The sequence below is a fragment of the Cydia splendana genome, chromosome 13 (assembly GCF_910591565.1).
Source record: "Cydia splendana chromosome 13, ilCydSple1.2, whole genome shotgun sequence".
Lineage (NCBI taxonomy): Eukaryota > Metazoa > Arthropoda > Insecta > Lepidoptera > Tortricidae > Cydia > Cydia splendana.
In genome coordinates, this window is record NC_085972.1 from 15,042,042 (window position 1) to 15,067,457 (window position 25,416).

The following is a 25,416-nucleotide window of genomic DNA, read 5'->3' on the forward strand; positions in this document are numbered from 1 at the left end:
GTGGCGGCGAACAATTATTTCATGACACGGCAGGCGTGCCTTACGCCATACAATATGATCGCACGCCTGTCGTGTCATGCGCCACACGTTGAAATCATTGATGACACGCCTGTCGTGCCAACCGCACCGAAACGGTTATAAATGTACCTATGATAAATAATTTTATAAGGTTAGGTAGGCTATTTTATTTCTTACTCTTGTATGTGCAAATAAACATAGTCAATGATTAGTCAATAATATGTAAATGACATTAGAGTGAGACCAAGATAAGTATGCAGCGATTTTTATAGCACAAACGTGCAAGTGTATTTTAAATTCCAAATTTCTATGAAATTATGTATTTAAATAATATTTGCGCGTCTGTGCTATAAAAATCGCTTAATATCCTGGTCTGACTAACTCTTTTCGAATGTAGACAATAAGGGAGGAGGAGGAAGCTTCTGCCCATTTGCCGCCTGTTTGTGCATGTGCTGAATGTGTTAGTCCCGAATTTTATTATATTAATATTTAAAATATAATTATACAATTTTAACCCTTTACCAGGCTGACATTTCGAAAATGACAATTGAATGTTTTACTCATCAAAAATAGAACAGATGTTTGAAGTGCCATACGTGGGAAATATAACCCTTAACCCTTAGCCTGGTAAAATTGTTAAATTTTTTACACAAATTAATAAATAAAACATTGTTAATGTGAAGACAAACTTTTTATTGAAAATCTCCCAACTACGTGTTCGACCACTGCCCGACGATCTGCGAGATATAGTCGCGACGCTTCCGTGTACTGATAAAAATAGCTAAATTCAATAAAATATACTTTGCGTATAATTTTATTATTTTTATTTTAACAAAAATCGGACAAATCTCTATATACATTATACACTTTCAATAAAGAATATTTCAAATCAGTCTAAGCAAATAAAGTTATAAAATTAATGTTAAAAAAAGACCAAAGTTTTTTCCACCGCATCAGTTCGCGGGTGTATAAGTTGGCTTCGATCACCTTCATCTCCAGCACCACCTCACATTGTTGTGGCTCCTGTTGCGGTTGACCGGGTTGGAGTTGTGATTAGGCGACGGACCGGCGCGGCTGGTAGACTGGGAGTCGAGGGCAGGATAGCCCTATGAGGCGCTGCCAGACATGCTCTGGAGTCTGTGGAAATGTTAATAAAAACAAGAATTATGTTTAGATATATACAAATTATTGTATTAAACCATACTCCAGTGAACGGTGTGAAATTGAAATTAAGTTTATATGTCAAATCTAATTATTCTTATTTATTATAATTTAGACATTTGTAGACCTTTAAAGCATGACGTATAGGATATATAAGTATGTAGCCAGCCTACTTGGCATCTAGGTAAGTAGGTACCCATGTACCTAGTTGGCGTTGGGCAGACACTTTTATTTCAAAGAAAGTATGAAAGTGAAAGAAAATCGTAGATTATCTCATACACAATCAGGATAGTTTCATGAGTACGAAACGTTACTGTGATCGAAATCAGTAAAAATGCCTACCTTTGTTGGCCTCCATATCATTATAGAAATTTCCATTTTCCAGCAATAGCTGGAAGCTATAAGCTTGAACATATTCCTTGCCAGGGTGCTCACTGTAGGTCCATTGTGATTCCCACTAGTCTGGAACTAAAAAAACACATGAATTAGAGCATATTTTTCTAAAATAACCACTACAGGAGCTTCGGACAATCAATAGACTATTTGACCTTAAGAACTTACAAAGTAATAAAATAAATTACTTTTGAGAAAATATTAATAATAGGTAGATTGAAAATTATCCTTTAAACTGCTAAAATAATTATTTTATGTAAAAACTACAACTGTTCACTGTTTAACAAGTATCTTATTCTTATTTGTTTCATAAGTCGAGCGAGAGTAACCAAAAGTATGCAACGAAACTATGTAGTTTCGAAAGTTATCGGGTACTAGGAAGTAATTTATATGTTTAAAAGCAACTAAAATAATCAAAAGTAGGTACATTGTGATACATAGTTTCAAAAAGTCGTCAAGTACTTCAATTATAACGGTAATTTCTTCTGCTTAGAAAGTTTTTTTTAAAGACAAGATAAAGATTTTCTTACCTTTTCAATGTAAATACAAATTTTATAATATTAAAATATGTGGTACAACAGACAAACATCGGCGACATCAAGACAGCCATGAGACAGTAAACAATGAATTTGACATTGACAGTCTTGACACTACTGCTTAATCTATTAAAATTATATTCGACAAACAGCAAAAAATGTTAAATTGGTATTAAAACTTATTCTACGAAGGTTTTTAGTATCATTGTACGTTATAAGTACGTAAAACTAATTATTTAAGTATATCTAACTCAGTTTTAAGTAAATTATTAATTTACCGGTTTTATGTCCCAGCGTAGGATGTGAAGTGTGATGCACACTTAACGTTAGGTTCGTTCATTCCATTCACGTCGGTCAATTCTATGGATTCGAAAGACGTAAGCCAAAACGAAAGAGTTTCCCGGTAGGCTTCAGTTGGTTCGTTCGAACTAATTTACGTGCGGATGGCGCTCTATCGTTCGATTTTCACGGTAGGGCCCCAGTTGTTTAATGACAGCGTTTTACACAAAAATAAAACTCTAATTAAATAACTTACCATATTCGAAACCTAAAGTTTTAATCCTGCCTGGTGTAAATATGTATAATTTTGAGACAATGACTTGGAAATTTGGTTTGGCGGTAACTGTCAAACACCTGTCAAAACCAACTGCTCTGTGGTGGGAATGTGAGAGAGAGAGAGGGACGTATATGCTAGAAAAGGACAATACGACCGACAACACAATGTTGCCATTCTCAATATTATTCTTAGGTTTCGAATATGGTAAGTTATTTAATTAGCGTTTTATTTTTGTGTAAAACGCTGTCATCAAAATTAGGTTAGAATAAAATGACTGAATTTACTATATAATGGCAGATGGAAACGTAGTGAATAAGGAAGAAACAAAGAAAAAGTTTAAGCGTAATTCAAATAAGAACTATGCTATCAAGAAGAGATTGCCTGTGCGCCCAATTGATGGTGACAATATTGTGTTCATAACTAAAAAGACTAATTTTAAGGTAATTCTAGGTTTTAAAATTGATAATTTATTACGTTTGGTCTGTATCAATATATGACAATAACTCTATTTATAAATAATGAAAACGTGTACTTTTCAGGCTCAACTTGACAAGTGTTACGATCTTCTTACGAAAGGCGAAAAGGAAATAATATTGCATGGCTTAGGAGCCGCTATTCAACGTTGCTGCAACTTAGCCCTGCAGTTGGAGATATTATTCTCAGGCACATGTCAAATTGAAGTTAACACTGGTACTGTGGATGTGGTTGGTGAGTATTCACATATGGTTTAATGATTTTATCTATTATTATACACTCAATAGTAAAATCATGTTAAAAATAGGGAGCAGTGGTCACTGTTAAGCTGGTCAGCTTACCTCTTATTTTTACTAGAATTTATTTTGTAATGTACTTACTTAGCTGGTGCGACAAATCCAAAATGCGTCTTGGCCTCCAACACAAGAGCGCCACATTTTGCAATGTAGCCACTGCTATTACAGAACAATTTTTTTTGTTTTCGTTTCTATTTTTGATAATAAAATGGAAATATAAAATATGTTTACCACAATACAAAGAATCGCGAACTGCGGGGCAGTTTGTTGGCGATGAGCTCGCCCTTTTTAATAATGACATGTCTTAGGCAATGAATACTGTAACAATATTTTGTGCAGATGACTTGGAGCCACTAACTGATGACTTGGATTTTGGTGCTCAAGTGAGGCATTCCTCTTCCATTCACATCCGTGTGTTCAGAACTGCAATGCTTGGAGCCAACCAGTAATCAGCATGTTTTTCACACTCAATGAGATTGTGCAGTGGATAGGACTGACTGTGTTCGAGATATGGATAAACTTGATAACAATCACAATATTCTCAGTGCTGCTAGCCTTAAAGATTGATGGTATAGTGAACAGTGCTTGGTGGACCATATTTGCCCCGCTGTTTGTTAGTGATGCAATGAATGCATACTTTTGTTGCATAGTGTGTATAAGAATGAATTTAGAAAGTTCATATAAGGCTTCATTGTACAGAGCATCTTGGAGTGCAATATTTCTGGGACTAACATTTGTATTTAAATTTCTCTTGTGTAGGAAGTTGCAAGGTGATTCTGCCATAGAGTATAGTGAAGTGTTCGCTCCTTTGTTTATTTTGTTACAATTAATAGCTGTAAGAGCATGTCAACTCCATCAGTAATAGTTACTTTAATAAAAAATATTTATAACTTTTCTTTAAAATAAACAGTAAGTTTTATGTCAATAAGTAATTTTTTATTTTGTAGCATGGTAATAATCATGTAATGTTAACATTTTGACCAATGGCATGAATATAATAGTATAATGTAATGACTATAGATTCAGCCTACATTTAAACGAATTTTACATGTTTTTATTGTAATTTTGTTAAGGAACAAAGTAATAAAATTAGATAAGAGATTTGAAAACTTAATAACATAGCAGTTGCCTGATCTGTTAGATGTCATTTAATTAAACATATTAAATAGTCCACGTTTCTTTTTCTTATCATCACCTCCAAATGCAAAATTAAAATTGTTGCCAGTTGGTGCACTGGTGTCTTCTGTGTTAGCACTTGCTCCTGCCAAATTTCCAAAAAAGGATAGTCCTGTTTTCCGCAATCCTATAATGTAAACAAATATTATTACAATATCAAATAGTTTATTTGTTGCCTGATACATATTTATGATATATTTTTAAATATAAATAAGTATATATTATTAAAAAGAAAAATGATGCCTACATAATTAAAACAAAACATTAAAATTGTTTGGTCAATTTAGTTTTTTAATTAACAATGGAATCCAATGGCAATCATTTATAGGTACGAAGATAAAAATGAATTTTTCAGCAGTATAAAAGAAACTTACCTGAGAGGAAGTTTGGTACATCCTGGCTAACAACATCAGCTTTGTCATTGGTTGAAGGCATTGGCAAGTCAGCCTTAGGAGACAGAAGAAGACTTGAATCTGAAACAATGTTTAATGTGTTTTGTCCTCTTGGCGGCTTTTGGGTACTGTCCTATTGGTTTCACATAATCAAAGTAATTAAGTTGTCGTTCTGGTAATAATCTAGGTACTAACACAAGCAAGTAAACATTAAAGACTAAAATTCTTAAGTCTTCACGCAAATTGCATACATTCGCTGATTAATAACACATTCAGTGCCAGCGCATTTAGCGCAAGCTACGCGCTACGTAGCCGTTAACACGGGAAAAACCATATGTACTATATGTAGCGAAAAGCGTCCGAGAGAGAACCCGCCTAGCGGGTCGTTGGCAGTGAATGTGTCAAATAGTGCGTGAAAAGGTCCATAACATAGCGAAACTGACATTACATTAACTGTACATTATTTCAATCTTATATTCGTATTTTTGGAGTCATGTATGTCATTTTTGATGTCTTTGTTTTTTACTCGTCTCTGGTACCTACTCATTAGCAGGCGTGGCTCACTCCGCGATTTCGTCGCTTTGCTACAGGTAGCTAAAAGTACATCCGTTCCACACCAATTTTGGTGGCTAGCCATAAGCCGCGCGTGTAGTGGTGCTGTCGCCACCTAGCGGCCATATCTGTCCTGATCGTAACAGACGCGTTTTGTTAGAGAGTGAGTCTTCTGTACCTAGTACTATTATTTATTCAATGTCATTAGTCATAATCATAATCGTCGGTAGGTATGTAATGACTGTATAAACTTTATTAAATAGAGGAACATTACATTGAGGGTAGTCTGCATCGCCATCTTCGAAGCCGGTTGTGCTGATCGAAATATCCAGAGAGTCAGGGAGGCCTGTGCCGTGATTAAATAGAAGTCCAGTTATAGGCCTTGCGATATGCCCCCTTTTTGCCTGCAATTTCATTATCATAATAATGCCTATTAATTATGAATTTGTCATAAATAGTCATAATATTTCAGAAAGAGGTACAAATAGTGCAATCCGATAACTAGCCACGAAGTGAATTTCAGGGTTAGAAAAACAAACAATGTACCTTCACACTAGAGAGGACATTTTCACCAACTTCCATTTCTACGCGTCGGCCGTCGGCCGCTTCCGGTTCAGCGCCGTCCATTGCATCTACATCGTTGGTAGGTTCCACTGTGCCCGACTGTATTCCAGAAATAGAAGGAATTTCTTCACAACTCAGTTTGAAATAACTGGATTTCACAACCTCCTCGTGTTTCTATAAAATATAATTAAATATGAAGTGCCGGTTACATTAAATTTAGCGGACCAGGAAGTTAAACACAGTGCCTATGTTGAAATGTTTTAAGCTGACCGTTTAGGACTATGAGCTCTCACGTGGAGAACTATCAGACTTCCCATACACCCCTGTAGGTGGTGGATAACTTTAAAGGGCATTCGATTTAAAATTAACGGACGATAAGTAGGTACATTTGGAACAACTAACTCGGTTTAGTTTTCCCTCTGGGTGTGCAGTTTAAATGGTAGTTGCAGCCGTAAAACCCAGTATGAGCACCACGGGAGGTGTATCAAGCAGATCTTAGGATGGTTTAGGGTACGGCCATGAAATGGCTAAGGCGAGAAGGGGGTTACCTGAGGCGTGATTGTATTCTTGCCGTAAACAAACGGTGGGGACAAATCCAAGTTGTGTTTCTTCAAAATCATGTCTTTCATTTTGGTGAAGCTCTCTTCGCTGCCCGCGCTTTCGTTCATCGGACTGTCATTTATTGTTGCATTTGCCTCGTTTTCAATATCTGTTTCATCTCTTTGACTTTGGCTACACTTCTTCGAATCCAACGATATTTTTTGCTCGGCGGATGGTAAATCAAATGTTACTGTTTTCTTCTTCTCCTGAGAACTCTAAAATACATAAAGGATAAGTACTTACAGTAGATGGTTACTAATTACTATAGGGTGTTTGCGGAAGTTTGTGTCATCTTTATTTCCTTTTTTTAAATGACTAAGTTCGTATCAACGTTCGTGCTAGCGTGCCTCTAATGTATTTTTAAGTTACTATTAGCCTCTGCCCGCGACTTCGTCTTATAATATTGACTTTAATTATGTAGATATCTCTGGAGTTGCAGGCGTCCATAGGCTACGGTGACTGCTTACCATCAGGCGGGCCGTTGCTTGTTTGCCACCGATGGGGTATTAAAAAAAGATATAATGAAGGTCAATTGAATTAAATGTTATATAAATAATTAATAGCTACCCTAAGTTGGTCTAAAAACCCGGTTGGTGGCAGTATAATGTGTTCCACGTTTGAAGAAGTTAAATCCAGTTCTTCTATTTCGGCTTCTTGGGGTTGAGTTTGAATCTAAAAAGTAACAAATGTTTAGATACCAAAAAATTATGTTCAAAACGTTAACTGTTCATGAGACTTTGCAAACCTTTTGTTTCGGAGGTTCAGTGGGTATATCTTTATTCTTATTCGGATGAGCGGTTATTTCCGAAACGCCTTGCAAATGATTTACGTTAACCTTTGACACAATATTATAAGTATCACTTTTGTCAAGCCTGATATCTTCCAGTATGTTTATCAGTTTGCGTTTTGAGTAATTGTGACGGTTACTTCCATCAGTCGAATCGGCGGTTTCCGAATTTTGAAAATATAAAGATAAACGTGATGCTTTTTCAGGAGTTTTCGATCCAATGTCTAAGGTTTGATGTCCTGTTGTAACTTCTTTTACGGGACTTGGTGTAATTAAGTCGCTCTTTTTAATCTGAAAATTGTTTAGGTATTAGTGATTTTAGAATTAACGTAAATTTTTGTAAGTTAATTTGGGAAACAAAATAGTATAGATATAAGATACGGAATAATTAAACTATTCTAGGTGACCTGGTCCAATTTCACACTCATGACGTCCAAGTCGATATTCATAAGCTGCAGCTTCGGCATCTGAAATGCATGCAAATGTCAATCAATAAAAAAATCTGCATAAGAGTTTAACCAAGATAAGATAACCACGCAGCGCAAGTGTTATTTTAAACGTCAAACTTCTAAAAATTTATGACGTATAAATAACACAGGTTTGCACTACGTGTGCTGTCAAAATCGTTGCAGACTTATCTTGGTCTAACTTTACCTAGCAACTTGTTTAGACTTTGGTGTGTTTTTATTGAGTAGGTACATTATTTACTGACGATGATAATCTCAATACCTAGTTGCGTATCTCAGAACCCATTCCATTTCACATATTAAAGCTGCTGAGCTCTTATATTCTCACGCCATCTAGTGTCACTTGTAGTGACACGGGAAACGGGAACGCAACTTTGTATTGGGATTGTCAGTCATAATAAAATTATTTATTTGTCTGGTCTTAAACAACATACCAAGGTCACATTGCTGGCTGTATTCTTGTTCAAATTTAGCCAGCCGTCATCAATTTTCATTTCGTTCAATTTCTGAGATTGTGTTCGAAGATTGGCCTCCGCACTCTCCGCTTTCTCTTTGTTTTGAATATTTTGACTTTCTTGGTTCTTCATCAGCACGTCTATTTGAGCATTCAGTTCTTTAATTTCCTTTGATAGAGCCAAGATATCCTGTTCAACTTTCGGTTTTTCGTGTACAAAATATTCTGCTAATTCTATTATTCGCTTCTTGGTTAATTCCGATATCATGTTTTCTTTATTTTTAATTTCATCAAGAAGACCTTTGGTTTCTTTTTCAAGGACATTAATGTTTTCCTGTAAAGCTTCCTTCTTTTTAGTAGCTTGCAGCCACTTTTGTACAAAGCAAATACTTTCGTATCTGCTTTTGCATTGTTCCCAAAGCTCGTCGTATTTTTTTTCTCCAATCTGTATGCGCTCCGCCGTTTCTCGAGTCCTTTCCTTGGCCAACTGCCACTCTTTTTTAAGTTCTACATTTGCCGATTTTATGCTTTCATGAGCCAGCATTAAGCTGGAATCAAATGATAGGGACCCTTAGCTTAGGACTATAGTCTGTATCTTTAGGTATTTAAATAATAGTAAGCAAACAATATCTACCCTCATATCGTCAGGTGACAAGCAAAAGTCACTAATTACTAAAAAAAATTTAAACAAAATACGACCTTCTTTTAGTACTAATATGGTTCACTAAGGCTATGAACTTGTGGTGGTAATTAGGGAGTTTAGCTTGTCACCCGACCCATATAACCATTCCAGTCGCAGAATCACAAAGTGGTAACTAAATGTCAGATGTGTCGTAACAGAGTCCACACAATGTGTCTAGAATTGTTTCGAAACAAAGTGTCGTCGCCGTGTCTACACTTTTCCGTAACAAGGTGTCGACACATTTGTGTGCACTTTGCGTGCGGTTTGCGACTAAATCTGACAGCAAATTTGTGACAGCAAATGTCAATATAAAATACCTCTTGAAAACCAAGGTTTGTCAAACTACCATTAGTGTCTCGTGTGCTCGTAATTCTAGTAAGTCATCATGGGCAATGCAAATGATAATAATCGACCGAAACCATATAAACACCCAACACCCGTCAACCTTTTACAGAATAGTTTTTAAAGAAATGCAATAAGCTACTTAGGTCAGGCAACGAATGCTCCAAAAGTTGTAGAGGGAAATGCTCGGAACACAATTTTTGACTCCGTAACTCGGTTTGACAAGTTAGGAGGTGAACATATCAAAAGTCCCCGGCCGTAGCCCTTGAGCGGGGGGGAGAGAGGGGGCTTTGAAGGTCCCATTTTCCGGTTTTTCGATTATATCTCGGAAACTATGCATCTCACCGACATGGCCACTTATACAAAATGAAAGTTAATTTAATTTGTTACAAGTTTATTCAGTCAATTTTTTCGATATGTTGAATAGTTTTTGAGATATCCGCTCTTGAAAGTTTATTTAGGGCTCTCAATTTTATCTTGATATATCTATATCAGTGAAGGTGCTAGGCCGTGTTTGGTATCGTTTTCGTATAAATCTGGGGTGCTGAATCCATTTAAGGTATCACATTGACACCATTCCACAAAATAAAAAAAAATATTTTTAGGGTTCCGTACCTCAAAAGGAAAAAACGGAACCCTTATAGGATCACTCGTGCGTCTGTATGTATGTCCGTCTGAATACACAAAATAGTTCTTTACCTATAGATGACAGGAAAACCTATTAGAAATGTGCAGTCAAGCGCGAGTCGCACTTAATGTACGGAACCCTTAATACGCGAGTCCGACTCGCACTTGGCCGGTTTTTTTTGAAACTCCTCTTGACGCTTAACCGCTGAACCGATTTCGTTGAAATTTGGTATAGAAATAAGTAGTTTATGACATAGTGCATGGCCGCCATTTTGGATGTCAAAATGGTCATCATTTTCTAAACCGGGGCCCCCTAAAACCTATAAAACGACATCCATGACGACTTGACATAGTGCATGGCCGCCATCTTGGAATCTAAAATGGTCATCATTTTCGAAATCTGCGCCCCCTAAAACCTATAAAACGACACCCATGACGACTTTAATGATAAAGTGCATGGCCGCCATTTTGGAATCCAAAATGGTCATCATTTTCTAAATCTGCGCCCCCCAAAACCTATAAAACGACACCCATGACGACGTTTATGACATAGTGCATGGCCGCCATTTTGGATGTCAAAATGGTCATCTTTTTCTAAACCGGGGCCCCCTAAAACCTATAAAACGACATCCATGACGACTTTTATGACATAGTGCATGGCCGCCATCTTGGAATCTAAAATGGTCATCATTTTCGAAATCTGCGCCCCCTAAAACCTATAAAACGACACCCATGACGACTTTTATGACATAGTGCATGGCCGCCATTTTGGAATCCAAAATGGTTATCATTTTCTAAATCTGCGCCCCCCAAAACCTATAAAACGACACCCATGACGACTTTTATGACATAGTGCATGGCCGCCATTTTGGATGTCAAAATGGTCATCATTTTCGAAACCGGGGCCCCCTAAAACCTATAAAACGACATCCATGACGACTTTTATGGCATAGTGCATGCCCGCCATTTTGGATTCCAAAATGGTCATCATTTTCAAAATTGGGGCCCCCTAAAACGTATAAAACGACATCCATGACGACTTTTATGACACAGTGCATGGCCGCCATTTCGGATTCCAAAATGGTCATTATTTTCGAAATCGGCACTCCCTAAAACCTAAATATCGACACCCATCTCGACTTTTATGACAAAGTGTTTTGTTACCATCTGCATGCAAGACATTTCTATTATTTTTACGTACAAAAATGGCCCCCTGTCAACTTTCAATCGAAATTTAATCGATAATTTATTCGATTAATATTCAGATTAATTCAATTTCAATCTATGTTAGGTCGACTAAACTAATCGCGATTAAAATTTGAGAATTAACTTTTTTTATTCCATTAATTAGTCGAATAAACAGTTAATCGATTAATGCCCATCTCTGACCACGGCATTTTTACACTTTGAGAATATCTGAAAACAAATCAACACAGGGAGCCATTTTGCAAATCCAGTAACATACCAGTAACTTTGTTATTACTTTTGACAGCGCGTGTCATGTGTCAACACAGAGTCGAAACAAAGTCGAAACATTGCGACTACTTTGTGACTGCAATATTTCTCAGCCTTAAACCATATTTATACATCATAATTAACAAGTTTCGTAGTATGTAAAGCGTTATTTCTGTTATTTAAGTATAGTATACGCATCGAAGTACTAAAAATGCTTCAAATAATATAGTTATGAACACAGGCACTGAGAAGTAAACAATTTCATTTCCGGCTAAACTAAAACAATGTGGTGGCGCGTTGATTATATTACACTTAGTTTATCAAATCACTCGAGCAGTTTAATTCCCCATAATAATTTAAGTCCTATTGTAATATAAATGCAAACAATATATAATTACGTCTTGTAATCCGTTTTAGAGATGGTGTATTAATGTCACTTATTTTTATTTAAGTATTTTTCCATCTGACAGTTTCCATTTGACAGGAACAAAATGAACGAATGATTTTGGCATAAAGTAGTCGCAAACTCGAAACAATGTGTGCACACGGCGACCACACTTTATGTCACTTTGTGTCATGTGTCGACCCTTCCCCATTTCTGGTAACTGTGTCGACACGGCGACGACTCTGCGACTGGAATTGTGACCGAAACAGACGGTGTCGACACAAGATGTGTCAACACCGCGTCGTAACGGCGACTGGAAATGGTTGTATGGGGACGATATGGCTCCGGGGTCCCTTTGTTTCCCATAAAGTTTTAAGTCATAATGTATTGTTTGTCATATTATCGTTAGTCATAAAACTGACACCGTTAACTTTTCAGGACTTTCGTAAGGTTATTCTATAGATAGGTTAGGTTAGGTTTGTTTTATGGCAATCCTGAAAAGTTACGCGTTTCTGAGAAAAGCCAATTATGACTAACGAAAATTCGGGCAAACAATACATTATGACTTAAAACTATTTGGGAAACAATAGAGACCCTATGGTTTGTATTTGGTTGGTTTACCAATAAATGTTATAACTACCTGAAAATTTACAAATTGTTTACTTTTATTTAAATACCTTAAGATATGTACTATAGGTAGTTCCACCAACCAACAATCGACTGAAGTGGCTTGATTAACGTAGAATCCGTCTAAGCTAATAACTACACATTTATAAAATTACGGTGATAGACACGGCAACAACCGATCGACAGTATCGACACACGAGTGAATTGCAAAAAAAAAATTACGTAATTAAGCGCAGTTAAGAAGCTGTGATTAGTCTTAGTAACTTAATTGATTCATTTGTGTTACGAAAATTATTTATGTAAACCACCACCAACCACCAGTGGTGCGTGTTTTACCAGTGGGAATAAAACTTAAATATATGTTAGCTGTAAACAGTCATGGCAGCTATTAGGAACACAGGGATCTAGTCAAACATAGTCATAATACCAGAGCACTAACTGCGGGCAAATATGAAGTACTTGCCGGGTGTATAATTATTACGGCGATAAGACACTTAAGAAGCGTTTACCCTATTTACTGAATAGGTACTTTGCCCGCGGACATAGTCAAAGAGCCCAAAAAAGTAGATTTAAAAATAGTCTAAAAAGGTATCCCTGAATACTCTATAGGGAATGTGTTACCCTACAGAGTATTCATGACATACTTACCTAAGTATTTTAACTCCCAATGTAAACCTATTATAATATTTATATTTTATTAAGTATAGTATAGTGAGACTCCACAGTCAAACAAAATGTAGTTTTGTGGGGCATTGCCCTTAACAAAAAAGTTGTAACTTCTTGTATAATAAATAACTAAAATAAATAAATAAATAATAATTCTATTGTATTGTATTTATTGTACTTAATTCGTACACATATAAGTCTAATAGCATACGCTACACACTTTCATGCATCTAACTTGAATAGAAATGGCTTAACTGTGGTAACACAATGGAATCAATTAACTTTAGACTAATTACAGGTGCTTAACTATTTGCAATTTTTGCAATTCACTCACTGTACACATAATACATTAGGTATAGGTAGTTAAACTGACCTAATGGCGCTCGCCAGTCGCCACAACTATGAAAAAGAGGCGGCCGATATTGACAGGGTTTGCCGACGTTACGTAGGTACCTAAGTTTATCCTAACAACCTTCGTATACTTTAATACGCTGCTAAGCCTACAAATTTTTCAACCATAATCCTGATTATCATGAACCTTACCTTTTTATCTCTTGTTCGGCATTTTTTATTTCAGCTTCAAGTTTCAAGTTGTCGCTGCTAATAAATTTGGATATTTCTTTCTGGCGGGTAAATTGCTTTGTGAGCCTATTCACTAGAAATGCTTGCGCTGAAATAAAAATTTGTCACCGCTGTTTAATAATAATGTGTACCTAAGTATCTAAAAGTCCAAGTTTTGTTGGCGTAAAGAGTACAGAAATGACAAAAGTGCAAAAAATTTATTGCAGCCTTTCCTATGCTTTTTGATCAATTGCGTGTATAGTTTTATAACTACATCATTGTATCTGTTTAAGTTTCAATAAACACTGGTAAGTACTTACCCTTCATGCATTGATTCGAGAGAAGAATCTTAATTTGAGATTCTCCGACTGCAGCTGAAATACTTTCAATGGCTCTTACATCATTTGGTTCCGCCATATTTATTTACTTACTTAATTATTTTGTACTTAAACGAAAATTACAAAGGATCAAGTAGATATTCATTCAGCTCGACTGAAAAATAAGTGAAATCGGCGGGAAATATTTTTTTTCATTTAAAATTCTATAGTCTATGGATATTTCTTAGGGTACGAACACACTGGTTCAGCACATACAGGCCAGTCCAGACGGATATAATTTCGCGACAATCTGATAAAATTTTCTGATCAAATCAGGTGGTGCGGGAGCAAACGCCAATTTGGCTCGCTGATTATGACCAATAAAATGGAGGTGCGGACAAACGTAGTGATTATGTTCTCTTTGGTGCGGACCTCCTAGTGAGTATTATATTCTTTGGTGCGGACGCAAGAATACTAATTTGTGACGTTAGTATTTTCGTTTAGGGGCATTTTTATTATTTAGAGAACTCAAACACACCATAAATCCTAAATTAGTTTGACGCCAATTTCTTTTCTGATCAAGTCGGTCGATTTGATCATCCCGTCTGGACTGGCCTCACTGGCGGATTACCGCGTCTGCCACAGCGACCTTGTCTACTGAAAAAGGCGGTAAATTTAAAAAATGTAGGCGCAAATAGTTGACTTTGCCACAAAAAAAAATAATTTCGTGCCTTTTTCTACTGACTATAAACTTAAAGCTGTAAGGCCAAGCGCGCACCACGACTTTTTGTCGCGCGATAATTTAGTCGCAGAAATGTAACGTATGTGTTTATATGGCAGTGCGCGCATATGCGACAAAAAAATCGCAGCGATTTTAAAATTGTGATTTGTCACATTTTTCCGCGACTGCTCGCGACGCGATTGTCGCAAAGTGAATTGCAGCATGCGGAGTTGTATGGCCCCGCGCGCACTGCGATAATAAAATCGCACCCCGGCCGGACTGTTAATGTCAACAAAAAATAAAGAGTACTTATAGTCTATGATAGGTATTTGAATTATTCGGTTGTCAATCTAAAAAAAACAAATGTAGGTGTTCTTCTTGTATGAGACGCCATTATAGTATGTAGTCTTGTTTTGAGAGTAATAAACTTAATTTGGTGTTTAAAAGCTTTTTCTTTCCTGCTTGGAACCCTAATCCTAACAGGTTATGGGCCCAGGCACGGAAAGTTAACAGTAGAGAAGTAATTGCGACAAATTTTACGCACATTGGTGTCGTCGGCTCTAACAGGCCGAACTGGAGGAAGTAAGTCGTAATGGAGAAAGTGGAGAGAGTGGAGAGCAGCAGGGCCGTAATACTCGGCGAAAATAATTGGCCAGCATGGCAGCTACAAACTCGTATTGTGTTGAAAGCGAGAAACCTATATAAAGTAGTGACAGAGGTATGTACGGAGACAAATACAGCGGAGAAACAAAAATGGGATGATTTAGACAGAAAAGCCCAGGAAGTTATTGTTTTAAGAGTGGAAGAGGGAGTTTTACATTATTTAGCGACATGCGAGACTGCAAAGGAGATGTGGGACAAGTTGGTCACTGTTTACGATTCTAAGTCGAAGGTGGGCATTCATTTACTACAGCAGAAGTTTTATAGCCTTAAATATGAAGCACCCATGACAAAATATCTGTCAACGGTTGATGAAATTGTCAATAAACTCAAGACGTTGAAGGAAGTAGTTTCAGAGAAGATGGTTATAACGAAGATTCTCATGACCCTACCAGAGTGCTACAAGCACCTTACTTCTGCATGGGAGTCAGTTGCAGAAGGGGAGCGGACTTTGAAGAATCTTCAAGCACGGCTATTGGTAGAGGAGGAACGCAACGGAGCTAGGCAAGCATAACAACGCAAGAGTCTTCAAGAAGGGTGATAAAAATGATAGTGTGAAATGTTTTGAGTGTGGAAAAGCCCGACATTATAAGAATGACTGTAGAAATAGAAAATGTAATTATTGTGGAAAGGTAGGGCACCTTTATAAAGATTGCAGGGCAAGACAACACCCAAGAGTATCGAGGGCTCCAAATGCCTACATCATGGAGAGCTCTTGGACTGGACGTGCATTTGTGATGGACTCGGGAGCCAGCGAGCACATGTGCAAATCCAGGGAGCTCTTCTCTAAACTCACAGAGGTGGAAAATAGATGGGTTACGGTTGGTAACGGCAACCAATTAAAGGTATGTGGTGTTGGCTCTATAGAATTGAAAGCAAACAATGGCTGTGAATATACAGACTCAGTATTGTTTGACGTTTTGTATGTGCCAGAACTTAAAGTAAACTTATTCTCATTAATTTGTGCATTTGACAAAGGGTATAAGTTGATTGCAGGTAGTAAGCTATGTAAGTTAGTTAGATGGGGCCAAGTAACATGCACTTCATATCGCAAGGAAAATCTATTTTTAATGGATTTCGAGTTTAATGAAGCAGTAGCTTTGGCTACCACTAGAAGCGTTAATGAATGGCATAGTATCTTGGCTCACCAGAATCTTAACCAGGTAAAAGAAGTATTGAGTAAAAATAATGTAAAACTTGAAGGGCTGACTGAGCAATGTGTACCTTGTATTAAAGGAAAGCAGCATAGGTTACCATTCAGCAGCAGTACAAATCGGGCAAGTGCCCCTGGGGAGTTGATTCATATGGATTTGTGTGGACCAATGGAGGAGAGGTCCATAGGTGGGTCTCTATATTTCTTGTTGTGTAAGGATGACTACAGTAGCTATCGCTTTGTATATTTTTTGAAACAGAAGTCAGAGACAAAAGAGAGGATCGAAACACTAGTTAACAAGTTTGAAAATGAGACGGGTCATAGAATCAAAACTGTTAGGAGTGACCGTGGGACAGAGTTTGTGAATAAAGATGTTATGGATTTGTTTAACAGGAAAGGCATCACTCATCAAACATCTGTCAGCTACACGCCAGAGCAAAATTCGCGGGCTGAAAGAGACATGCGAACTTTAGTAGAAGCAGGAAGGACAATGTTACAGGAAGCTGCACTAGGAAAAGAACTTTGGGCAGAGGCAGTGAATACAGCTGCATATGTGATCAACCGGACTGGACCAAGTAAGGTACCTAATAAGACACCATACGAACTGATGTATAACAAAGAATTTGACATAAATACATTGCACAAATTTGGTTCAGAGGTGTACATCCATATACCAAAACAGAGACGTCTTTAATGGGACGCTAAAAGTAAGCATGGTATTTTTGTGGGATATGGAGAGTACAGTAAGGGGTATAGGATTTGGGAACCTAATACAACTATGGTTGATACATACAGAGATGTTACATTTATAAAAGATGTTACAGAGAAGTCTGGCGGAAAGAAGAAGACCAAGACAATAGAAGAAGGAACAAAGAGTGATTGTATTTTCCAGACGTGCATGAGTGAAGAAGAAGAAAAGGAGTCTTCAGCTCCTGAACAGTTGCATGATATTTCTGGATATGAAACCCCAGACGAACCTGTTGAAGATGAAAACCAAATTGTGGAAAATGAAAACCAAATTGTGGAAGACGAAAACCAAATTGTGGAAGATGAAAACCAAATTGTGGAAGATGAAAATACAGAAATCGGACCTGATACGGGACATCAAAATAATGCAACAGGTAGAGGAACAAGGACTAGACAGATAACCAAGCCTAAGCGTTTGGATGACTACGTTTTGGGATTTACAGCAGTTAATGACGAAAGTCAACTCACATATAAAAATGCAATAGAAGGAACTGACAAAAACAAGTGGAATGAGGCCATACAAGCAGAATTTGATGCACTAGAACGGAATGACACAAGGATAGAGACTGATTTACCAGCGGGAAAGAAGGCTATTGACACCAAATGGGTCTTTTAAATAAAGAAAGGTGAGAATGGGAAGCAACAATATAAGGCAAGACTGGTGGTTATAGGCTTTCAGCAGGAAGATAGATTTGATCACACAGAGATTTATGCACCAGTGGCTAGACTACCAACTAAACCAAAAGAGATACATAGAAAACATTTTAAAGAAGTACAAAATGGAAGAATGCAACATCATAGCGACACCTATTGAAGTGGGTCTTGAACTAAATTCGGAACCGTCAAATGATGAGGAGATGACAAGGAAATGCAGAGGACTCATAGGAAGCCTCATGTATGTAATGCTGGGCACAAGACCGGATATATGTTTCGCTCTAAACTATCTTTCAAGATATCAGTCGATGGGATCTTCTGGATTATGGAAAGCACTTAAAAGAATTCTTAGATACTTGAAAGGCACCATAGATGCTAAACTTATTTACAAAGCTACTGAAGAAGCTCCACTATTGGGATACACGGACGCTGACTGGGCGGGAGACAAGGCGGATAGAAAGTCTACGTCAGGATACGTTATGAAGGTTTTCGGTTGTACAGCGTCATGGGGTTGTTCAAAACAACAATGTATCTCCCTTTCTTCAACCGAATCGGAATACGTAGCTTTGGGGAAGGGGGTAATGGAGGCGTGCTGGATACGTAACCTCCTTCTGGAGTTAGGGCTGCATTTTCAAAATTTTAAAATATATATTGATAATCAGTCGGCCATTCATGTTGCAAATAATGTAGACAACAAAAGACTTAAACATATAGATCTAAAGTACCATTTTGTGAAACAAAAGGTGACTGAAGGTCTATTGCTGCTTTTTGATTTTTCGAGACCTGTGTTCTCAAATAGGTTTGAGTGGTAATTTTTAACTTACCCTTAAAAGTATGTAAATGGTACCAGACAGACCCATAAAGTGTTCTTTTATTTAAAGTGGTTAATTGTGTTGTGTTCGCTTTCGCTATGTGGTCGTAGTGTTTTAGTTGCTGACGATCTATGTTTGAAGGACTTCTAAATATTCCTTCAATTTATAGTTTTTTCTGCTGTCGGTACCTAGCTTCTTTTGTTGAGGAAGGGTGTTAATGTCAACAAAAAATAAAGAGTATAGTCTATGATAGGTATTTGAATTATTCGGTTGTCAATCTAAAAAAACAAATGTAGGTGTTCTTCTTGTATGAGACGCCATTATAGTATGTAGTCTTGTTTTGAGAGTAATAAACTTAATTTGGTGTTTAAAAGCTTTTTCTTTCCTGCTTGGAGCCCTAATCCTAACACGGACCTCAGTCGGCATTTCGCTCTCCAAGCCTCAACATATCGGCACCTGCTTCTCCAATGGAGTCACAAAATGAGACGCTAGATGTTGACCATTTAATTATGGAAATAGACGGGGATCACCAAATGCTCAAAGTCATACAGCGATCGCATATTAAAGACACGTTTCATGACAAACGACTGGTGCGAAATCCATGTTGAGAATGAACAAATCGCCGACTTTTTCATCGCAGTGCGCGCAGTGAATTTTCTGCGATATATTAAGCCCCCTCCAGACTATGCGCGTGAATCGCGGGCGAAGCCGCGAACGCGAGTGTGGAGTCGATTTCGCTGTCTGCGAAAATCGACTCCACACTTGCGTTCGCGGCTTCGCCCGCGATTCACGCGCATAGTCTGGAGGGGGCTTTACAGCGCGATTCTAAAATCGTGTCGCAAAAATTAAAATCGTGGTGCGCGCTTGGCCTAAAAGACGGGCTTTATACCGGACGGCGACCTTGGTCCGATCCGAGACCTGTTAGATCGTGTGGTAGGTGACCGGACCTACGTCGCGGTCCGGTACGCCCGCGTGCTACGGCCTTAATGTAGATGGTCAAGCAAATCTTATGATACGATATAACACAGTCATAGCACAGTTGACATCATGTCACAAAATAACATATAGCCGGCCAAACAACGTCAGTAGAAAAAGGCGCACAATTTTATTTTCTATGATACGATATCCCTTCGCGCCTACATTTTTCAAATTTGCCGCCTTTTTCTACTGACAAGATCTGCTTGACCAACTTTAGTTTGTCAAACAACAGGCACAAAGGGAAATCGTCCCATAGAAAATAAAATTGTGCGCCTTTTTCTACTGACGTTGTTTGGCCGGCTCATGGACCTAGAATACTACGGACGTAGTTTTGCTAAGACAAAAACTGTGATTCCATCATCCACCAATTTCCTTGTATTTACGCGTGACACACACACATTGACAGTTATCTCAATGCCCTCATCCACCAATTTGCCGTCAGACGGATCGAAACGTCAGTGAAGTAAATTTGTCCACGAAAAATGTAAAATATGCCGGCATGCGTAGTTAAATCCTGCAAGAATTGTACCGATCGAAAGAAAAAAAGTGACGGAATAACTTTCATAGCTAATTTTATCAATTATCACGGTATAGTACATAAAATCTCCATATTTCATTGTTTATAAATGCGAAACAGGAATGTGACCAGTAAGTTGAATAGGGTAATTTCCCGAAAGTAGGGTAATTGATGCCCTTCTTATTATATCATTATGTATATAAGAGATAATTTAGGATATTTAGGTAAATAGCTAAATTATTGATTTTGCATTTTTAAACTAAAGGAAATTAAAGACGTTTACATGAATAATGTTTGATAGTTAACGTATGTAAGGTAAACATACTCATGGTGCTCGACGCGGTCCCAGTCCAGTACATGTCATCTTGAAACTTAAACCATTGTCAATAGAGGTGACAGCAAGGTGTCATCTATTGGACATTAACATGTCGAGCACTAGTACATTTACCTTATATTTATTTTTTGTATAAAATCAGATGTGTTACAAGTTAAATATCATTAGGTATTGCAAATAATTTTTGCACAAAGTAATTTGCATGTAATTTGCAAGTAATGCGCATTTTCAAGACCTATAAAATCAGTTAGCTACACACTTTTTTATTGTCTAACGTAAAACTGTCCTACTTTCATATTTGAAAACAAGGACGATATTGAAAATAATTGTTTCACCATTAGGGAACAATTTGTGTTACATGGTATCACTCGTCTACACGCACACTTTCAAACCGTCCGCCATTGCAGTGTCACAATTTGTCTTAAGTGACATTCCCTCTGTCAAATATATAACTCTATGGGCCGGCTATATGTTATTTTGTGACATGATGTCAACTGTGCTATGACAATATGTGACGTCCCACGGTCAAAGGTACCTTATGGCGGGTATGGAGTTATGCATACCCCAGTAATCTACAATAAATAAGCTATCGATAACACAAAAGATCAACCTTCTAGGTTGCGTAGTTACAGAGATATGATTTTTTGAAAATAATGTTGTGAAATGAGCAACTTTACGATAGAGAAGTTTTAAGTTTAGCCGCCTAAAAAACTATGTTCCTGAAGTAAGTTACATAGTTGACTACAAATAATAATACCTTATATATCTGAGATTAAAAAAATATTGCGACTTGTTCTGTAATGCAAATAGAAACTTTTGATATCGACTGATTTATGTGTATACTAACCAATCTCTTGAAAATAAAGTTTTATTTCATTTTCACGATTGATTGCAATGAGCTCTCAAGATTTAAATTTTATCTATTAGAAAACTACACTGACAGACAGTTTAAGCAAAAAACAATACCGATTTAGAGGTGAAAATGTATTTTCTGACTTTTTCATATAAAATCACAAAATTGAATATTTTTACTTTTAATGTGACACACAATCAATTTTTCTGAGCACATATGAAAGAAATTCTGTCATTCAAATGAAATAAATCCTAAAACCCCAACTAAATACTATATTTAACCCCTTATGCCACTTTAAACTTACATAACAATAACAGTATTTGCTCCATACATTTACGAAAAGGTACCTTATGGAAATAAATCTAATAATACATCACTACAAAATATCAATCATATTACAGTTTATCTTTTATGAATAGAAAATATTAATTTACATTAAACTGCCCCAAATTTAATTAGTTCTTCGTCATAATAATCTTAAAAAAGACCAATAATTTGTATGTAATGAAAAGGTACCTTGTGGTCAAGTTACATGATGAGGCATGATGATGATGGAACAGTTAGGATAAACTAATAATATTTTGGGGTTAAGATGGTATAAATCGTTTATTTCTTATCAATAATATATTTCGGTTGCTATTGAAGATAAGCGGCATTGAGGTTCAATGACCTCAGATATTCCATAAGGTAATGCGTCGGGTATTGGCATTTTTCAGCAAACCAATGGCTGATTTACTGCATGCGACCAAACCAAATGAAGATTATTCTAGTTAAGAAAGACTTGACGAGAGTAACTTTGGTATAATAGCAGTCTACTTGGATTTGTGATGTCGGTCTATGTACGGTTATAATATTTGCGAGGCGCCCCAACCAGAACTGAAATTATCAAATTAGTTTTGCAGAATGCTAATACAGTTCTCTACCAAACTTCTTTTCCCGTATTGACTAGTTTTTTTGGGAATTTTCAATCTTTTTTCCATAAGGTACCTTTTCTACTAAACTCTGAGACGACATTACTAGGCTTATAACTAACTTATAACAAAAATAAAAACAGGTAAACAAACGTTACGCATTAAGGTTTCAGATCACACAATAAAAAAAAATTGAGCATTTTTTCACCTCTTTACAAAACATTTCATATCTCCGAAACTAGAAACCCTCATAAGGTACCTTTTCCCGTGGAACGTCACATATTTATATGATACTATAACTATTATACTTGGATTATACCAAAGAGTATAATAATATATGGTTATACGCGTTCCAATTTCGCGCCTAGGTCAAGAAAGCACTCCGGAGTCTGCACGTTTATCCTCATTTATGAGTTTTATCGTCCTTATGTCCTATCTAACATTAGCAAGGGAAATTCAACAATAAAACCAGCATTAAAATACCTAAAATTTATTTAACAAAATAGTGTCATACGGTTATTAAAAATAACAGACATAAATGATAATTTGCAATACAACCTAGCATCCTAATTAAACCAGGTACTTTTCATAAATTTATCCCACTAAAAACAAGGGCAATGACGAATGCAGCACAAAGGAATGTTGGCTAACTAACGCTAGTGGTACGCCTTTGTGCGTAGCTGTTTACACTGACACTCACCCCTATTTACACATTACATACAGTTACATACAACTTATGTCATTCATTTACAGTGTAAATAGCTAACCATTGGCACAGCATCACCGTTCAGGATAATATTCACAAATTCTCCAATCCGAATCTTACACTCATTCTCACTATTTATAAAACATTCGTAATACTGTTGCAAAAAATATATAATTAGTTTCAAGTATCCGTTACGGACGATCGACACATTCAATGAAATTCTATAAGAACACTAAACACTTATGTATGTTATAATTATAGCGGTCTGTCGTCAATTAAATACTATACAATGTTTATTTTGAGTTTTATAATTTCCTTAAATTTAGAATCAAGTATTTCCGGTCACCTGCAACTTCGGCTTTGGTTTCAGCGACTGGGTTATTTATTTAAAACATTCAGTTAAACTACATTTTGGGTGCTCGTTACAATACATTTTTTGGAACTAAATGCACAACAACAAGAGGGTAGAACACGGTAATCCGGCGATCACACTAGGTAGGAACTAACGCGAACGGGAACGTCCACCAAATACGGCCGCCTCGAGCGAAACACGCAATGGACAGATCAATTTAAAGGGAACAAATCAAAAGCACAACATTCTGGAATAACTTAAAACGTAATACTTAAAAATACGAACGTATCGAGTTTACCTACTGGGTCCCACTTTAAAATTATAGTACTCCTTTAGATTAAATAAACGTAGGCCGGACCGGCAGCGTTCACCGAGGGAGACCGCCGTCCGGCCGGCGGCGGGGCGGGGCGGGGCGGGCGCTCGGCCCGGCCGCTCATTAACTGTCCGGCTGCAGGATCTCCGTGAGCAGGCGGGTGAGCGAGTCGATGCCGGTGAGGAAGCCGCCGTCGGGCCCGTGGTGCGGCGTGGCCGTGGCCAGCGGGGAGGAGGCGGCGGCGTCGGCGTAGGCGGTGTGCGCGAAGTCGATCATGCGGATGTCGACGCGCTCGTCGGGCGGCGGCTCGTGCGCTCGCGCGGGCGCGGGCGCGGCGGGCGGCGCGGGGCGCGCGCGCTTGCCCGGCTCGGGCTCCGGCGCGGGCTCGGGCTCGCCGCGCCAGGACTCGCTGGAGGTGGAGGAGTACGCCATCCAGCTGTCCGTGGAGTCGGGGCTGGGCGGCTGCCGGCGCGGCGAGTGCCCCGCCGTCGCCCCGCCCACCGAGCCCTCCTCGTACCCGCCCATTGTTTCCTGAAAATAAACAAAAAATCGATATATATTCCAAAGTAAAATAATAAGGACACCCTGTTGTACGAGATCTTTCTGACACAAAAGAGAGACACAAATGAGGATTTTTAATAAATGGACGATCCCGATTTTGCGTCCCGAAATACACACGGGTAACACGATTCATGTCTAACTCTAACTACTAAACTTTTATCTTGAACATTGCCAAACCAAATACAGGTTTCCATAATTAGGAGTGTGTACGAGTATATGTATTTTGTTCGGACATGATTACAAATGTTTATTTCTTAGAATATGGTATGTGGTATGGCTTGATTCTAAGAAACGATCCGAACGCGTAGGAAGCAAGAATAAGAAGAAGACATCAGTGACTAACCTCCGAGTGCGGCTGGAAGGGCTCGCGCTCGCGGTCGGGGATGCCGGCGTGCAGCGTGGACATGTCGAAGTGTGAGGGTGGCAGCTGCTCGGCCGAGCTGCTGGACGCGTCCGCGTCCGCGTCGTACTGCGCCGCGCAGGGGGTGTCGGGCTCTTCCGTGTCGCCTTCGTATACTATCAGTAAGGAGCTAGAATAAAACGACATCGGATTAATATGATGTTTCGTTTGAAAATCTGGTATAAAGATAATATCCCAAATAGGTATTGGAGATTCCTCTGCCATTTTTAAAATACAGATGATAATATTTCGACTTGAAATGTTTTTCACAACTTACTTTGCGAGTGGTTATTCTCAAGACAATACACATGTTGCGAACGCAACTTTTTATTTGTATAAACTCTTAATACATTCCTAATGCAGTAGCTAAACGCAGCCGTCGAGCTCGGCTAGTATTTGGAAGCTTTTCTAAAGCACCAATAGGAGCGCTCCACATACTCTGTATCGCGGCCAATTAGAGGCACCCAAGTTTAAACCACCTTTTGTACTGATCAAATATTGCAAATCACTCTCTCATCAGCCTCCATACCAATAACACACCAGTTCTGCATTTAACCGTTTCATCAAGAAAGCCATTGTAAACCAGTACTTATTTTGGAAAATTATATCAGTTCACTAAGAATTGAAGCTTTTTATTTGAGTCGTCGAGATCCTGA

At 37.9% G+C, this 25,416-nt stretch overlaps 3 protein-coding genes and 1 long non-coding RNA gene across 8 annotated transcripts in view; 2 read left to right on the top strand and 2 right to left on the bottom strand.

The window, feature by feature from the left end:
• The first annotated feature begins 389 nt into the window (after positions 1-389).
• On the top strand, positions 390-2,585 carry LOC134796593 (uncharacterized). Its single transcript, XR_010144966.1, has 3 exons — positions 390-467; positions 597-645; positions 2,408-2,585. It is a non-coding gene; the product is annotated as an uncharacterized LOC134796593 (long non-coding RNA).
• A 331-nt stretch (positions 2,586-2,916) lies between these two features.
• On the top strand, positions 2,917-4,353 carry LOC134796157 (transmembrane protein 203-like). 2 transcript variants are annotated; one of them, XM_063768129.1, is made up of 3 exons: positions 2,917-3,104; positions 3,204-3,372; positions 3,774-4,018. In XM_063768129.1, the coding sequence occupies exons 1-3, from the start codon at positions 2,955-2,957 to the stop codon at positions 3,881-3,883; spliced, it is 429 nt and encodes a 142-aa protein (XP_063624199.1). In that variant the 5' UTR covers positions 2,917-2,954; the 3' UTR covers positions 3,884-4,018. The 2 variants fall into 2 exon arrangements, with proteins under 2 accessions (XP_063624199.1, XP_063624200.1); XM_063768130.1 differs by lacking the exon at positions 2,917-3,104 and having other exon boundaries at positions 3,231-3,372; positions 3,774-4,353.
• Positions 4,354-4,485: 132 nt separating this feature from the next.
• Positions 4,486-14,292, bottom strand: LOC134796159 (myosin heavy chain, striated muscle-like). Its single transcript, XM_063768131.1, has 11 exons — positions 14,092-14,292; positions 13,754-13,880; positions 8,407-8,974; positions 7,913-7,972; positions 7,464-7,796; positions 7,286-7,390; positions 6,667-6,933; positions 6,101-6,292; positions 5,829-5,958; positions 4,985-5,083; positions 4,486-4,737 (listed from the first exon to the last, which is right to left on the bottom strand). Exons 1-11 carry the CDS (start codon positions 14,186-14,188, stop codon positions 4,583-4,585), a joined length of 2,133 nt encoding a protein of 710 aa, XP_063624201.1. The 5' UTR covers positions 14,189-14,292; the 3' UTR covers positions 4,486-4,582.
• An 8,610-nt stretch (positions 14,293-22,902) lies between these two features.
• The window catches only part of LOC134796210 (inositol hexakisphosphate kinase 3), a 73,898-nt gene continuing 71,384 nt past the window's right edge, over positions 22,903-25,416 (bottom strand). For all 4 annotated transcript variants that reach the window (XM_063768243.1, XM_063768242.1, XM_063768241.1 and 1 more), the window contains 2 exons: positions 24,704-24,890; positions 22,903-24,330 (listed from right to left, as the gene is read on the bottom strand). In XM_063768243.1, coding sequence (XP_063624313.1) covers positions 23,923-24,330; positions 24,704-24,890 — 595 coding nt within the window. In that variant the 3' untranslated portion in view covers positions 22,903-23,922. The remainder of the gene's footprint in view (positions 24,331-24,703; positions 24,891-25,416) is intronic.

Coding starts and splice junctions, on each gene's coding strand:
- LOC134796157 (XM_063768129.1), top strand. CDS start 2,955: ATGGCAGATGGAAACGTAGTGAATAAGGAAGAAACAAAGAAAAAGTTT. Junction 3,105..3,203: donor CTAAAAAGACTAATTTTAAG/GTAATTCTAGGT, acceptor TGTACTTTTCAG/GCTCAACTTGACAAGTGTTA. Junction 3,373..3,773: donor TGGTACTGTGGATGTGGTTG/GTGAGTATTCAC, acceptor TATTTTGTGCAG/ATGACTTGGAGCCACTAACT.
- LOC134796159 (XM_063768131.1), bottom strand. CDS start 14,188: ATGGCGGAACCAAATGATGTAAGAGCCATTGAAAGTATTTCAGCTGCA. Junction 13,881..14,091: donor CTCGAATCAATGCATGAAGG/GTAAGTACTTAC, acceptor TTTTTATTTCAG/CGCAAGCATTTCTAGTGAAT. Junction 6,293..6,666: donor AGAATACAATCACGCCTCAG/GTAACCCCCTTC, acceptor TATATTTTATAG/AAACACGAGGAGGTTGTGAA.